The sequence below is a fragment of the Dreissena polymorpha genome, chromosome 2, assembly GCF_020536995.1.
Source record: "Dreissena polymorpha isolate Duluth1 chromosome 2, UMN_Dpol_1.0, whole genome shotgun sequence".
Lineage (NCBI taxonomy): Eukaryota > Metazoa > Mollusca > Bivalvia > Myida > Dreissenidae > Dreissena > Dreissena polymorpha.
In genome coordinates, this window is record NC_068356.1 from 1,223,094 (window position 1) to 1,241,364 (window position 18,271).

Consider the following 18,271-nt stretch of genomic DNA (forward strand, 5'->3'; position numbering starts at 1 on the left):
TCACTTGATCAGGATTTGGTGTCGTTATATCAGGGCGCAGGTCAATGAGGCCAAAAGATAAGGACGGGAGCTATTACAACAAAACGGTGGTCACTAGAACAAAACCTAACTAAATAAACACGTTTGCGTCCAGTTTAGGACCGACGAGGTCACTATATCAAGGCGTGAGGCACTTTATCAGGACTGGGGGTTATAAGATCATGACTGGGGGTTATAAGATCAGGACTGGGGGTCACTAGATCAGGACTGGGGGTCACTTGATCAGGACTGGGGGTCAATAGATCAGAACCGAGGTTCATAAGATCATGACTAAGGGTCATAGGTAAGTACCGGGGGTCATTAGATCAGCACTAGGGGGTCATTAGATCAGGACTAGGGCACATATGATCAGAACTGGAGGTCACTTGATCCGGACTGAGGGTCACAAAATCAAAACTGGGGGTCATTAGATCAAGTCTGGGGGTCATTAGATCTGGGCGGGGGTCACTAGATCAGGACTAGGGGTCACTAGATCAGGACTGAGCTCATAAGTTCAGGACTGGGGGTTATAAGATCAGGACTAGAGGTCACGAAATCAGGACTGGGGGTAACTAGATCAGGACTGGAGGTCACTAGATCTTGACTGGGGTCAAGAAATCAGGACTGGGGTCACCAGAACAGGACTGGTGGTCATTAGATCAAGACTGAGGGTCACTAGATCAGAACATAGGGTTAATACTAAATTAGGACTGGTTGACTTAATCAGGAAGGGAGTCACTCTATGACGACGGTGTAACCATTTCAGGACAAGATAACCGAGACAGCAAAGGGGTTTCTACACCAGGACGGTGTAACTATAGCTCGATTGGTCATTTTCGGCTCGGTTACTACTTACATGTACCCCGGGTACTCTTAAGTATACTTACGTGTACCCCGGTCACGGTAAATATACATAAACGTACCCGGTCGATATTAGACTGTACCCCAGTTGTATTTCCGCCCAAAATCCGATGTCGTAAAACGCGCTTCCGATTACCGTAAAAAGATATTGTTTATCTGAAACAAACTTTTCTTTAAGAAAACTGCGTCAACATGCTTTTTAAGTATGAGTTTCGATAATATAGAGGCCTTATAACAGAAAATTTGACATAAATGTGAATAAAATTAATTTAATAAAATAGCCGACAACGACCGATTTAGAGGTACATGTAAGTATACTTAAGAGTACCCGGGGTACATGTAAATAGTACGCGAGCCGACAATGACCAATCGAGCGTAACTATACCAGGACACGTTATCTTTATCAGAAAAATGGTTACTACAGTGTAATTATATCATGTCAATGTTACTAAAGCAGGGCAATGAAACTAGATCCGAATGGTGTTTACTATCAATATATTGGGTTAATAGATAAAGACGAGGTTGCCATATAAAGGCGGAGTTGATGTATTAAGACGGACATCAGAAACCGCGTACGTAAAACAAATCGTTTTTGTCTTATTGTTTTCATATAGTAACGTGTCGTTATTTCTCGGAATATTGATTGAAGAATAAGATTGCCATTCGTATTGACTTTTCATTGTCAGAATAATTGGACACTTCACCCACTGTGACATTTATGACTGAATGATTTGGCAAAATACTTAGCGCGACATTAACGGTAGCTATACGTTAGCAGTAAAATTAGTAAATGTGTCATTCATCACTACCATACAGTTTATAAATAATCGTAATATGTAAATGAGTGGATATTTCTATTTGTTCAATAGCTTTCAGTCCGTCGATTCGTGTAATTTGAACGAGAAATAGTTCATTCCAGCCTTGTGTGTTGATGTATTTAATGTTCTACAGCTCGGTTAACTTTTATGACAATATGTTCTACATTATGTTCCATTGAAATGTGTAGGTCTATACTGTGAACTTGTCTTGTTGATTGGTCGATACTGTGCGATACTTCTGACGGTTGATCAAAACTGCGAAGAACTGTTATTGGGTGATCAATACTGCGTATTGCTCCTTTTGATAAATTCTGAACATAACTGCTATTGGTTGATATCATCAGTATAGAACTTTACTGCTATTGGCTCACAAATACTACGCATTTCTCAGATGTGTTGATCAATACTGCGCAATACTCATATTGATTGAACAATGCTGCACATTACTCCTTTTGGTTGACCCCTTTAGGTTGATCAAACCTGCGCAATACAAATTTTGTTTCATAAAAATTGCGCAATTCTCATATCGGTTGATCAATACTGAGCGCAACTCCGGTTTGATTGCTAAATACTGCGCTGTATTAATATGGGTGTATTAATACTACGCTGTACAAAGAATTGGTTGATCAATAATGTGCTCTACTGATTCTCTATTAATGATAACTGCGCTCTACTCAAATGTGCTGATCAATACTTTGCATAGCAGCTATTGGTTTACGAAAACTGCGCTCTTCTCATATTGATTGATTAATACTTTGCAATACTTCTATTTGTTAATCAGAACTGGGCATAATTCATATCGGTTGATAATAAACAAGAGCCACTAATGTATAACTCTTTGTTTTTCATTAGCTAATCCATCACAATGAAGCGTTTTATTATTCTTGAGTTTTTGTTTTCGCCCTGCGAAATCAGCCTTATGGCAAATGCTTCCGCGCAGTCTGATAAAGAACTACGCTGTCCGCTTTATTGTCACACAAGTTAATATGGTCTAAAAAGCGGAAAGAGTAGCTTCTGACCAGCCTGTGCCCATTTTCAGGCCTGTATAAAGCCCTGCTGGCCGCGTTGGGAATAAGACCCATTTTCGAATGACGAGGCTCATATGTGACTTCTCATCATTACTAGGCCTATATTACTATTAAGTTCACAAGAATTTTCATGGCAATCGTAAAAAGCGTTTCTCCTTTTTCCAGTATGTGCACAAGTTAAAGAGCCCTGTAAGGTTAACATTGGTAATCTACCACGCAAGTTTTTTTACAAAATCTATAAAAGCTTGTTCAAGGTCCCCGTGGCGTATTGAATATGGTGTCCGCCAAGCGACCGGGAGGTCACGGGTTCGATTCACACCGTGGAAGCGTTCTTTCGACCCCCCCCCCCCCTCCAAACAAACAAAACGAAATGACATCAAGTCTGGTTCTACCGAGCAAACGGACTTAAAAGCGTTTCAATAAGCCTTAGTCTTTCGAGATCAAGATAGCAGTCGTGCAAGGTGTTTATTGAATATAACAACCCGATATCGAGATGAACAGTGAACAGTGATTCTAATTGTATGTCCACATGTAGCTTCAACATCATATTATTCTTTTTCCTTTTTCTCATCTGCCTTTATATCATCATCATGCAAAATAATACAGCACCAACTGCAGCAAAATAACAATGATTTCCTCATTTTCTTGATGGTAGTGTTTCATCTTTAGTTAATCGAAAGCTGTTTCACAGCAATAACTTTAAACATAATGCACACACAAAAAAACGTGCGAGTACAAAATACAACCAAAGAGCGCTTCGTTGCATCGTTGGTTTAAAGCCGAATGCAATTGGCGTTAAACACTAACGTGTGGTGTTACTTCTCAAACCCCATACACACCGGTCTCTCATTACAGTCACCGAAGGGAGAGCACAAGGTGATGAGTTTGGCTACTGGCCGAACCAGCCTGGGGTTGTCTCCCTTACACTCGAGATTCCAGACAACTTCCAGTGCGAGCGCTGCGTCCTGCAGTGGAAATACGTCACAGGTAGGCGCTACTCTTTGCGGCTTATGGTTATATGAGCCTCGTTCTGAGAACACTGGTCGTAATGTTTGTAATGTATGTGCTCATAGTGTCGTCGTTGATAAGCCTGTGACGTCCGCACAACCGAATCAGGGACGACACTTTCTGCTTTTATGGAATTTTCCGTTCAAATGACGTCTCTTCTTTACAAAAAATATAGGAGGTGTCGTCCCCGATTAGCCTATGCAGGCTACATATGTTCATCTGAAACGACACTTTTCGTACGAGCGTTTATTTCCATGGACGCGACTCACTACTATTTTACATACATTTCTCATAATTCCGTGAAGCTGTTTAACACCCCTTGTTCTGTTGTTTTTTGATTGAACACAATAATCTCGACTGGACACTGAATGTTCAACCAATAATGTACGTGTGTTATGCTTTATTTCATTTATAGCTTTAATGTTAATTGACTGTTGTCTGACTGTGAGAAAAATTTACAATACATTAACAATATGACAAGTATCGCCGTTTCATACTTTTTATTAAACGGACTTGTTCACGGATTTTCCATTTGTTTAAGTTTATTGTTAAATGGATGGAAGTTAACATCGAAACTAAAAAGCTCCACTATACAACAACAATTACATTTATGAAAGAAAAAAGGAAAATAGTTTATCATGCAGTATAACCCTGTAATATGCAACCCAGGGACTATGTAAACGACACTAACTTTCTAATTTACGAAAGCATTCAATAGATGCGAGTTATTTTATTATGTTTTTTTACTTGAAACATTGTGCAGTGTCCCATTGACACGTACTGCAGTATGTAAAGCTGTCGACATGTCTCTAACTCCATTGTTTCAGGGAACACGTGGGGCCGGGACGAGAAGGGTCACGGCTGCCGGGGCTGCGGACCACAAGAGACTTTCGTCAACTGCGCAGACGTCAGAATCGAGGGATGGGGCACTGATGCCCCGCCCACAACGCTACTTCCGCCCACAACTAAGGCCGTGCCCACCAAAGCAGCCCCTCTTCCCACTGCCCCGCCTACACAGAGTGACATCCAGTTCTCGTTATCCACTACTGCCGCTAAGCAGCCATCCCGAGCCCCCCAGGCCGCCCCCACACAGACAACGAGACAGACGGCGGCAAGGTAAAATAAGGACTAATGTGGTTGTAGGCATGTAAGCGTCTGACGCTGTTTATCAATACGTAAATGAAAGCACTCAATGCGGTTGATCGGTATGTACACGACAACGTCTGACGGTGAGGTGGAATGTTTAAAATATTTCTTTATCGCAATATAACATGATTTGTCGTTCGTCTAGAGAAACTTGTTAATTCTGATGCGCTTATTTAAACAAATTTATATAGATATACTATATCCTATGTTATTATTAATGATAGTGTTGATTGGTAAATGATATAGATGAGAAGCAGAATACAAACACAAGAATTAATTTGCTGTATTGAATTTGGGTTACATTCATCTTATGATATTCACTGCTTTAGTATCGGATTTTATTCTATATGAATTTCCATAGAATTAAATCGACAAACGAGTTTGGAAACCGAACACATATTAAACAAAAAGGAAAAAAAAACCTTAGTTTGTATCGGTCAAAACGCGTACACAACTTTTATAAACTTACGGAGATTAACATAAACGTGTGAAAGATATTGTTTATTTCTTTTTGTATCTGTAATTTGCAGCTTGTAAACTAATGCCAATTCGCATACTGCTAGCAAAATAACTTCCGATCGATGTGCTTATCACAGGTCTTAAAAGCTTCACGCCAACTCACCGTAACTCATCGTTCCAATAAACAAAACCTACCCGTCACATAACCACTCACTTTTGAACTTTCCATATACACATTTAAGTCTATACTTGCGTATTAGCTCAATGCGTTAAAAAGCCCATGGTGCGTCCAACGTATCCATTCTCTGTATCACATATGCATAAAAGAGATCACGCCAATCAAATAAATATCACACGCATTCATTAACTAGCTGCATATAATGCTACTCGCAAGTAAACTTCCTATATCAAAAACTCCCTAGTATACGTGGCACATTCTAATTCCCTATATTAAATATTAACGCAGTGTCCAACTAACATAATAACTCCCCTTTTCAATAGCAGCGCAGTATACAACTCACACATTAAGTCGCTATATCAATATCCGCGCGGTATTATTAACATATTAACTAATTGCATCGCTTTGAGCGCTGTGTACTCCGCCTGTGTAACCGTGTACTCTGTGCGATATATTCTTAGCAGTCCTGCTGCTCCCGACAGGGATGAAGGGTCCATAAGAGGGAACAGCTCACCGGCCGCGGCTCCCAGTAAACCTTCGCCGGCACCAGCGAAACACCCCACGATCGTGCCGACAATCGGAAATTCCCCCGCTTCTGTCGTACAAGCTGTAGTGGCTCCTGTTGTACCAGCTGTAGTGGCTCCAGTTTTACCAGCTGTTGTGGCTCCTTTACCACAACCGACGCCGACGGTGGCGCTGATAATCGCCAATCGGACGTTACCTCAGCTCAACCCTCAACCCAGTAAAAACTTAGTTTTGTTTTATATGTATTTTTAATACATATATTAAAATGCTGCTCGAGTATTGCAAAATATGCACATGTATGTAAGAAAGTGTTATCAGTAATACTATCATTGTACAAGGGATTGTATTAATTACGTCATAAATGTTTCTTTTAACTTCATGTCCGTGTTAAAGTTCTTAAATACGATCGAAGCAAAAATAATTTCTGGACCAGTCACTATTTTCTTACATGGATTGCAGTTAACAAATAAGTAACGCGCTTGTAAAATATTGACGTATAACGTCACCACACGGGTCGCACACAGTTAAGATGCTTTGTGCGGTGACGCTTTATTGCCATTGGAATCTCCAATATATTGAAATTATTGGTTATAACTATATCTACAAAGTATAACAATTAATTTGAAACATATTTAAACATTTGAATATGTTCTGAATTAGAACTCAATTTGATAGCTATACGGTTTTTTGATCATTTGTAATATGTGACATCGCGGTTAATGTCGATTATTATAGGCTGGTTGATACACAGGTTGAAACATTTGATTCACTAGAAAAACCTCACTTTGGTCGCAATGGCATGACAGTGACAAGCCCGGCAGTAAGACACTGATTATTGGCCTTGTTTTAAACATTATAATAAAAAAATGTCTTAAATTTATAGGATTCATTTCCTATGTAAAATATTTAAAATAATGGTATCGGTAATTACATGTTAAGCACAGAATATTGAATAAGGAATCGCGGTTAAACAAATTTGAGAGTTTAATTGGAATCAAAGTTGTTTTTAAAGTGTTGAAACAGTGTATTTAGGGAATAAACTGTTGATGTAATTAGAATAAAAGACATTATTTTTTAATGTTGAAACATAGAGAATCGATAGTTACGCCATTCCGAGCCTTCCTGAGCCTTCGATGAAAATATGAACTGCATCGAACACAGCAAAATTATCTATTAAGATTATCATTTCCATGCATTAATGTGCGCAGTGATATATCCGTGTATTGTTCTATAGTTCTTACTAAAGTTAATTCTAAAATTTCATGTAATGGACCGACCAGTCAGAAGTTAGCAGTGTCTTCAACTTTTCCACATTGTAAGAGTAGCGATGGACCCAGATTTAGTTATTAGACGTATGTGCAGCACTTGTCTCTGCTTAACGTAATAAAACAATGGATTACTACGAGGTTTGATCAGATCGAGTGCAATTTTAAAATCAGATTTGTTGTCAGCAACCTCTGCTTCGTCTGGAAGTAAATTCCAAGTAGCAATTGTTGAGGGCAAAAAGGAATGTTGGTACAGAGAAGTCCTAGTTCGCCGAGCACCATGGGATGAATTACATAACGATCTTGTAGATCGCTCGCCAACTGATTGTGGAGACAGTGGGTAAATATTCTGGACTGAGACCTTTGATCATTTTGAAGAAAAGAATGAGTTTGTGTTGGAACCTTCTTGTGCCAAGAGTTTTTCAGCAAACTTCTTTAATACGTAACATTGAGAACAGTCTGGTAGAGCCGCACATTTAATACACACCATTTGTTGATGCCAGCTTTCATCACCTTTATTGGCCTTAACCTTCGGCTTTGGTCCATATACACCTTGGGTTTGCCTGACTTGTCACTATTACGCCATTGGTTGTGTCACTATTTTGCCGTCGTTTAAGGAGTTTGGTTTTCTATTTTTTAAATATTATCTTTAATACTCTTGATCTGTTCCGTAGCTGTCGCCTTGGCCAAGGTGCTGACTGACGTCTCGACGTACGTAAAGCGCGCTGTCGGCCCCGCCATGATCCCCAAGCCACCGGCGCTGTCCGACCAGCAGATTGACGCGTTGTCAAGCGACCAGCATGTGTTGCCCAACCCGGACCCACTGCAGACGTATGTGCAAGTGGGAAGCAGCAAACTGGTGGTCGCTAAGGACTACATGCCGCCACAGCAGCACACAGCGCAGGTACCCATGACGTCACTTAGACATGTTCAGCTGGGTCAATATCAGAGCACAAGTATGACTACAGTATTTTTAGCCCTTAGTAACACATGAATCTAGAAAGGCGGGCCCGTGAATGCTTGATGTACCGGTGTTCAAAGTCTAAAGATCGCATCATTACTATAAGCAAAGCTAGTTTATTACGCCATTCTTTGCAATGGCAAAATAACATATCGTAATTCAAGGAGTGCATTGCTTTTATTAAACGGACCTTTACTGAGTATGGCAATGTGATTTTTCATCTAATACAAATAATTAAAAGCCGTTGGCATTTTTTGCAAATACTTATGTAAATCTTGTACTACATATGGTTTGTCTCTCATATTGGACGTTGTTTAAATTGTTTTGATTGACGAGAAGTTGTGTATGTGTACTTCGTTACTGAGATGCCAGTGAACTGAATTTGCTATAATTTTGATATTTCTTTTTGTTTCAGAATATCCCGCCGCCGTTCCCAACGGATTCGAGTATGAGTTTCTCACCGGAGCAGGGCGGGTCTCGAGGGATTCCAAGCCCGGGTTTCTCTTCGCAACATAGCGGGTCCATAGGGCGTTCGGGTCCGGGTTTCTCTTCGCAACAGAGCGTTGCCACAGGGCGTTGGGACCCGGGTTTCTCTTCGCAACAGAGCGGTGCCACAGGGCGTTTGGACCCGGGTTTCTCTTCGCAACAGAGCGGGTCAACAGGGCGTTTGGGTCCAAATTTCTCTCCACAACAAAGTGGGTCCGTAGGGCGTTTGAGCCCAGATTTCTCTCCATTGCACAATGGGTCTCCTGGATTGGCACGCTCCAGTCTACCCGGTCCCGGCGCTTTCGACAAACAGGACTTTATGAGTTTCGCCAACGCCTTCAGTGCATTCGCGCAACAGATGGGCCAGAACAGCAACTTGCCAATTCCGGCGAAAACGCCCACAGCCGCCACTATTAACGAGTACACACCAGTGACTGACGGCGCCATTACTGGCTTCAATGAGTTCGGAAACAACATTGTGACCAACGAGCTACGGGCGTCTAGAAACAGAGATCCAACAGTGGTCAACGATCTGCTGAGAGGTAGAGAGCGGATGGCACCAGCGCTGAACGAACCTTGGGGAGCTAGAGATCTGGTGACCCCGGAACCTAACGACCCTTGGGGATCTCGGGGCCTTGTAACGCAGGCGCCCATGGTGACAAAAAAGGTGTATGACCGATACGGAGTGCTCATGGAAAAGACTGTAAATTCTAATAAACAGAATGGCGGCAGTACTAGGGAACGTAACGAGTTTGTAGACCCGTATCTACAGCCGGCGCTGCAAGAGCAGTCAGCCAATAGACTTTCCGCTTCACAATTCGATAGCAAGGCGAATACTCAAGTCCGCACAATGCAAATCAATGGTCAGGACAGACAGTCAAACGGTTTGTCACAATTCGATAGCAAGGCGAATACCCAAGTCCGCACAATGCAAATCATTGGACAGGACAGACAGTCAAACGGTATGTTGCAACCTGATAGTTCCCAGAACGGTGGTTACGACCATTCATGGAGAGAAGGACCTGTGAACGTTCAGGCGTCAAAGAACGCTGCAGTGGACATACAGCCGGAAAAGCCAAAGTCCCCTGACTCGTGGCGACGTGCACCGGTGCACGAAATTTACACGACGAAGGCGCCCATCGACCGGCCGCTGCAGCTATTCCGGATAGACGCCCGCACGACGTATCGGCCGCAAACCGTGGTCAAAGAGCGCTACACTAACTTCGAGATAGGCGGGAAGGACGAAGGTATCGCCTCTTTGAACAGTGAGCCGGCACTCAACACCCGGAACTATGACGTGCCGCCATCCAAGTCCACGTCATCTCTGCAGGGTACACTCAGTCCGCCAGGCGGCAACATGACTCCCGTAAATAGACCGGACAGCCTCGTGCCACATAGCGGACCAAGGGAAGGCTCAGTTCATCAACTGCCGGGCACTACAAACACCTCGCACACGGCCGTCCAACATGCTTCGTCTACAGGTGGCGATGTTCCACCTACCGTCGCCCCGTTAGGACAAGATTCCAGTGCAATAGGAAAGAAAATTGAAGAGCTAAATAGTAAACTAGATGCCCTTAAGATGCTTTTAAATTTTGGACAGGTTTCTGTTCCAACTGCTGCTCCTACCACCACAACTACCACAACGACTACTACAGCTGCGCCCTATACTAGCAAACCGTTATCCGACTGGGGACAGGCGTCTGGTCTTTCCTCTCTGTCCGAGAGCAACCTCGATAAGCTAAAACGACTGCTGGGACTGACAGACGCGCCGATCCCGACCACCACACCAGCACCTCCCGTACTTCAACCACGTGCCCCCCATAACAACAGGTATCAGGACAGCATAGGCTGGAATCAAGGACATGGCGGTACGCAGCAACAACATCAGACGGATCATGGGCACATAGCAATAAGTCATCAAAACGTATTTGTTGATCCACCCCAGAATCCATTGCAGTGGTCTTCTCAAACCACCACGCCGTCGTTTCCGCCTTATCAGCAACCTAATCCGTTGCAGATGCCCGAAGTTAGCTCTCAAAACCACTGGCCTGAAAGTGGCCAAGTGCCCCGAATGGATCCATCTCATAGTGCCGGAAACCATCCAAACCAATGGTCGGACAATAGAAACAGCGCAACGTCTTTTGTCCCGGACGTGGTTAGAGCTGGTTATTCTCCAAATCAGTGGTCGGATAATGGTGCTACTTCCGCTGGTAGTGGGTCGGTAGAATCACGTTCCCTTGGCAGAGGACCCCTTCACGCGAGTTCCCTTGTGTCTGGCCTAAACAGGAATATCGACGCCTCGACCATCCCACCCACTATTGACCCACACTCTAAAGAGATCATACAGGACATCAAAGCCAAGATGTTGGCGTCCATTAGGCAGGCTAACACCCGAGGCAGGCAACCGCACGAACCGACTGCAGGGGAAGGGTTGAGTTGGCAAAACCAGCGCTGGCAGGAAATGCAAGCACCGGCGCATGATGCACAGCCTAGCCACGTTAACTACAACGTACCGAGTCATGTGCCAACATCAAACGGCAGGCAAAGTCATCCACCTGGCACTCACGACGCTAGCTCCAACATAGACGTGCAATCGCTTTCACCGAGCGTTGTGTTGGAAGCGCTGCGTCAGATGGCGTATTCAGTAGGAGGACCTCCGCCTGCCGCTGGCTATCCGCCGCTTAGGGAGATGCATTTGAAAAACAAAGTTAAGATGGAAAGAATCAAACCACTTATGCATGGAGAAACGTCCGAAGAGGCGCACATCAATGTGGTGGTGACAACGCAAGCGCCAACTACTACAACTCAGCGTCAGCGGCGCTACACAAAGGCAGAACTGGATTATATGAGAGAACGTGTAGCCATGATTCAGAGCATGCGGCGGCTGGCAGAAGAACGACCAACGCAAATTGATCCAAGCCATCCCCGTCCAAGTCACCTTTCTCCGGGTAAAAGCCGCCCGACACAGCTGGGAAATATTGAGAACGTTGGAAGAGAGCCACAGGAGCCTAATAATAACCGCCCTACACACATCAGCCGTCATCCAAACAACAACAGACCGTCCTTGGTGTCCTATCTCGAAAGCAAACGGAACCAAGAGGCGTCCGCTGCAACACAACCAGTTTCGGAAGGCCTTAGCGAGGCCGCCGCATCTCCCGCCGGTTATGAGACCAACGATGCGCAGAATTTCACCGAGGCTGAGAAAATAATTCTCGATGCACCAGGTCTTTCCATAGTGCAGCGCATGGGAAAACTGCTTGAGTTAAGGCGCATGCAAAAGCAAAATCTAAACGAGAGAAAACCGGAAAGAGAGGCGGAACGGGCACTGATTTCGGAAATCCCTATGGGTGTGAACGAGGTGAAGCAGTCTTGGGAAGTAATCAGCTCGCAAAGTCTGGACTGGACATCAAATTTAAACGATATTCAACCATCAAGAGAAGCTTTCAGACATACGATTCATGATAGCGAACCATCAAGAGATGTTATGAGGCCGCCGGTTCGTGAAAACGAACCACCAAGAGATGTTATGAGGCCGCCGGCTCGTGATTACGAACCACCAAGAGATGTTATGTGGCCGCCGGTTCGTGATAGCGAACCATCAATAAATGGTATGAGGCCGCCGGTTCGTGGTAACGAACCATCAACAAATGTCATTAGGCCGCCGGTTCGGGATAGGGACTCATCAATAGATATTATGTGGCCGCCGGTTCGTGAAAGCGAACCATCAATAGATGGTATGACGCCGCCGGTTCGTGGTAACGAACCATCAAGAGATGTTATGAGGCCGCCGGTTCGGGATAGCGAACCATCAAAAGATATTATGAAGCCGCCGGTTCGTGGTAAAGAACCGTCAAGAGATGTTATGAGGTCGCCGGTTCGTGACAACGAACCATCAAGAGATGTTATGAGGCCGCCGGTTCGTGAAAGCGACGTGCTTTCGTCGAGGGAGATAACTGCGACAAACGTGCATGAGCCGCCAGTACCAATCTCGATGATGGGTAAAGAGCCCCATGAGACGCCTCTAACACAAGACAATATCGGAAAAATGATATCACGCAATGGCGAGCCTAAAAACGTAATCGCCATTCCACTAGATAGAGACATGTTGTTTAAGATTGTACAGTTCATGAAACAGAAAAATGCAGTCGCGAACCAAGGTTCTTCTCCCGCGACCGGATTATAATGTATAGCGCGTTCGTATATTCGGAATCCAAACTAAGTATGTCATTGTCGTGTTCATATATCTGGTCAATAAAAGGTCGTCATTTGTCTAGAGAAGGTTCAATGGCCAAAGAAGACGCCATTCGCCTCCAAACTTCTGGCTAATTGCGGAAGAGTCCGATTTCAAGGAGGGTCGATATGATACATGCTTCAATTATGAGTGTATTGTGATCTGATATTAATAAAGATGTTGTCATTGTATTAAACAATGGTTATACCGACGAAACAAATATCATATGAAGTATGATATGAAGTTGAAATCTAGCAATTTAAAAGAAATTATCTAAACGCTTCTCGTCTAAAATGTATGTGTACGTACCGGTTATCATTTGACTTCTTTACAACAAATCACTACAGACTCAGTAAAGCTGCTGATTCCAATCCAGCAATATTATTAATAAGTCTTTAGTTTTCAGTTCTTGGTTTCCATAGCATCCCTATATAATTGTGTTTTTTTATCATGCCCCCATAACAAAAACAAGCAGCGAAGTGTAAAAAAACAACACTTATTCCATCGCAATGCCACTATTCTTTTACAATACCATCCCATTTTCATTAAATTCCAAAGTGTTTGTATAATTATTGGATTCAAACTACCCTACTACCCTACAAGTCCGTTATTTCAGCCACATACCGAATATTCCTTGGTTAGCACAATGTTACACGGCGCCAATTTTCATAATACTTATTGGCCTCTAAACAATTCCCAACATTCCTATGACAAATCCAAAACCCTTTGGTTTCTAATACAGCCACACCTTTTACTGGTTTCCAACACTAAAACATTTGTATCGGTTTTCAACGCAACCACGGTATTAATTGATTTCCAAAACAACCACAATATCCGTTGGTGTTCCAAAACAACTAAGGTATTTCTTGGTTTTCAATACAACCAAAGTATTCATTGTTTTTTTTAATGCAACCACATTGTTTATTTGCTTTAAATGCAAGCAAAGTATCGATTGGTTTTCAACACAAATACAGTTACCGTATTTAATTGTATTCAATGCAACCTCATATTTCCTTGGCTCCCAACACAATAAGAGTAGTCAATGGTTTCCAACTAGTGTTCACAATTCACCGGTTTCTACAATAACTAAATATGTCTTTGCCCCAGCACTTCATTATTTGCATTCCTACACAACGAATATATTATTTTGTTTTCATTTTAACCGCATTATCTTATGGATACAAATGTTGTATGACTTTTTGTGAATAAATTATGTATAGTAACTGTTATTATAGGACAAATTAAGCATTATTTAAGAATATTTAGACTCTAGTTTAATGAACGATTTACTACTAATTGTGTTCCCTGTAAAAAGATCAGTAAATGCCAAAAACAATGTATACTTAACATAACGATGTTATGTGTATGTAATTACGAATAAAGAGATTTGATAAAACCACTGTGATCTGTAACCACTCATTGCGCGACAGCAGTTCAAGCAATCCAGTTAAGAACAAGAGCTGTGTTCGTGAAACACAATGCCCCCTACTGCGCCACTTTGAAGCCATATATTTTACCTTCGACCTTGAATGATGACCTTGACCTTTCTCTACTCAAAATGTGCAGCTCCATGAGATACGCATGCATGCCAACTATGGAGTTGCTATCTTCAATATTGCAAAATTTGACCTTTGACCTTGAAGGATGACCTTGACCTTTCACCACTCAAAATATGTAGTTCCATGAGATACGCATGCATGCCAAATATCGAGTTGCTATCTTTAATATTTCAAAATTTTACCTTAACCTTGAAGGATGACCTTGACCTCTCAGCACTCAAAATGTGCAACTCCATGAGATACACATGCATGCCAAATATCAAGTTGCTATCTTCAATATTGCAAAATTTATGGGCAATGTTAAAGTTTTCGGACGGACAAACGGACGGACTGACTGACGAACAGACAGACGGACGGTTAAAAAACTATATGTCACCCTTCAAGGGCATAAAACAGTTATGGCGAAAGTTAAAGTTTTCGGACGGACGGACAGATGCCATATATTTGACCTTTGACTTGGAAGGATGACCTTGACCTCCACCTTTCAAAATGTGCAGCTCTATGAGATACACATGCATGCCAAATTTCAAGCTGCTATCTTCAATATTGCAAAATTTATGGGCAATGTTAAAGTTTTCGGACGGACGGACAAACGGACGGACTGACTGACGAACAGACAGACGGACGGTTAAAAAACTATATGTCACCCTTCAAGGGCATAAAACAGTTATGGCGAAAGTTAAAGTTTTCGGACGGACGGACAGATGCCATATATTTGACCTGGAAGGATGACCTTGACCTCCACCTTTCAAAATGTGCAGCTCCATGAGATACAGATGCATGCCAAATTTCAAGTTGCTGTCTTTATTATTGAAAAAGTGGTGGCCAATGTTAAAGTTTTCGGACTGACACACTGACTGACTGACTGACTGACTGACTGACTGACTGACTGACTGACTGACTGACTGACTGACTGACTGACTGACTGACTGACTGACTGACTGACTGACTGACTGACTGACTGACTGACTGACTGACTGACTGACTGACTGACTGACTGACTGACTGACTGACTGACTGACTGACTGACTGACTGACTGACTGACTGACTGACTGACTGACTGACTGACTGACTGACGGACTGACGGACTGACGGACTGACGGACAGTTCATCCTACCGGGGGCATACAAACAAATAGCTGAACTACTACTACTACTTTTACTGAAATTGCTTTATAATACATTCTATGGTATTCTTTGCATTTCATCCAACATTATTTCAGTAACTTGAATCCTTTGTCTGATATATAATGTGGTTAGACAATTTCCACTTTAGATATGTAAAACTGATAGTCTTAATTACTAACTCGTTTGCCAGTTTGTGCTAATAAAGTAATGACAAGTGTTTTGAGGCTCTTATAAAGTGAATCGATGAAGTAAGAATTGCGATCATCACTACCACCTACTTTAAATCAGTGACTAATTAAATTATACATACAACCCCCATATACACGTATTAAGACATCATTCTATGTACCTTACAATTAATTGATGTGACAAAGCAGTCAAGTCGTTTTTTACATATTCCAAAATAGTGTTGGTAAAAAGAAATAATACTCGAGAATGTTAAAAAGGCATTATTGATAATACATAAAGAATTTAAAAGTACATTTGTATTCATATGTGCCCACATACACTTACTATATGCCTCTTCAAGCAAAGAAATTGCAACAAAAAGGCTGGAAATTAGTTTTTTTGCCATCAAAAAGAATTATAAAGTCACTGCTCATGTCAGGTTTCCAGGTCTTCTCCAGATGGTATCCATATTTTCCCATCATGGTCATTAAAAACACAAATCTCTCCATAAGAAATAGTTTTCTGCAGATACCCTGCTGAGAGGTCATGGCAGACATGTGTAAGTTTGTATTATAAGATTTGTGTAAAAGACATACTTGAGAGCTTTTATAGTAAAAATTTACCAGAAAGTGATTTATAAAAACGGAATAAACGGGATTATCGGATAGTAAATAGTAACTTGAAAAGTAGTTAGTATACAGACTACAGTAGTAGAGTCGGGTTGAAACGGATGTATTGGGGAATCGTTCGAGTCGGGATTTTACTATCTGTGCGGGAAAGTTTTAAAACAATTCAACAATATAAAAAAATCAATATATTTCTAAATGACCGGGGGCTTTTCTTGAAGAGTCATAGCGCACCAAATGACGTTTTTTTGACGCTGCTTTTCTTTAAGTTATAACGCACCACAGAACGTGAATTGACACGTTAAATTAAAAAAAAAATCAACGTCGGCAGGGGACAACTCTCCCGAACCACCCGTATCAGCCCCGGGGCGCCCGACAAAAATCCTGTGGAAAGCACTGCTTTCGTATTATGTTTTGAAAATATTTGTTGATTACGTGTTTCATAATCAATTTAGCCAGCCACCTTCGTTTACTTGTTTAAGATCATTTCACATTAAGACCACGAGGAGGTCCGTCTATCCGCAGACCAAACTTCTGCCTCCTGAAGAACTGCACGATCAGTCTTAGAGCGCAACAGGCACAAGTGGTCAGCGTTGTTTGAGGATCATACCGAGGTTAGTGTAATACTAGCGATGTTCCTAGGTGTGTGTGTCGAAGTTTAGGACGTAAATCCGCTTCTGTGGCTGCATTAAGTGAGAAACCAGAGTGTGGCCCAGCACTCCTACCTTATATACTTTACTAGACTTACGAATTTGGGACACATTTTGCAAAACCGGTATGGCTGCAATTTCCAACTATTTGCTTGTAACTGAAAGATGTCCAATTTTGGTATGGTCTTGTGCTAAAGTGGGGGTTAAGAGAGTGCCCGGGGGAAACCCCACAGGTCCGGTATGGCGACCACTAATCAAGCTCTCATGTACCGTAAGCGACGATTGAACCCGGGTCGCCAAGGTAAGAAGCGCGTGTACCAACCACTGCGCTAACCAGACAGCCACGATGTTCTCGGGTGTTTAATGACATACGTATATATGGTACAAGCAGGTGGTAGACAAAAAAAAACGTAATCATTAAACTCAGATATGTGTTATGCATATGTTATTGTAACAAAAGCTTATAATCTAAACTTGCAGGTATTGCGCAATAGACATTAAAGCACCCGTGAAATGTCATTACACCAGTTTCACCTGCCTTATATTTAATTTCCAATTAATCGCTAGATTTGTTTAAATTGTGCTTTAACTCTTGGGATATATCTGCATGTTTTATTATGTTTGGTAATTCTTGGGAGTTATCTGCATGTTTTATTATGTTTGGGTGTATATTTCTTTGTTTTCAAAAATCATGCATTTGCTTCACCTACGAGGCTTGGAAAGCGACAACGAAAATACTCAGCTGTATTTTTCTCAAGTCAAATACCATCGTTTGTCTGAAGATATTTCACATAATAAAACAGTTGATACTTAACATAAACTTATTTGTTAGTTTTTGACCCGGCATGACCCATATTCAAACTTGACCTAGACATCATTTAGATACAACATCTGACCAAGTTTGGTGAAGATCGGATGCAAACAACTTGAATTAGAGAGCGGACACTTAATACGGATAGACCGACCAACAGACAGACAGACAAGCTCACTCCTATATACCTCCTAAACTTCGTTTGTAGGGGTATAAACATGTTTTTACAAGCTTAAACAAATATAACAGTGGACTCTGATTAGTTATTTATTCTTTTCTGTCATACTGTATCAGGTAGCTACAAAGAACACATTTATTGATAATACTGTTGCATTCTTTCTACTT

The 18,271-nt window shown here is 42.0% G+C and overlaps 1 protein-coding gene across 1 annotated transcript in view; it reads left to right on the forward strand.

Annotated features, from left to right (window-relative positions):
• LOC127865510 (uncharacterized) overlaps nucleotides 1-14,378 on the forward strand; it is a 54,596-nt gene extending 40,218 nt beyond the window's left edge. Inside the window, exons 4-8 of the mRNA XM_052405360.1 lie at nucleotides 3,581-3,712; nucleotides 4,561-4,849; nucleotides 5,978-6,258; nucleotides 7,981-8,210; nucleotides 8,683-14,378. Of these exons, the coding sequence (XP_052261320.1) occupies nucleotides 3,581-3,712; nucleotides 4,561-4,849; nucleotides 5,978-6,258; nucleotides 7,981-8,210; nucleotides 8,683-12,936 (5,186 nt within the window). The 3' untranslated portion in view covers nucleotides 12,937-14,378. The remainder of the gene's footprint in view (nucleotides 1-3,580; nucleotides 3,713-4,560; nucleotides 4,850-5,977; nucleotides 6,259-7,980; nucleotides 8,211-8,682) is intronic.
• Nucleotides 14,379-18,271: the final 3,893 nt, after the last annotated feature.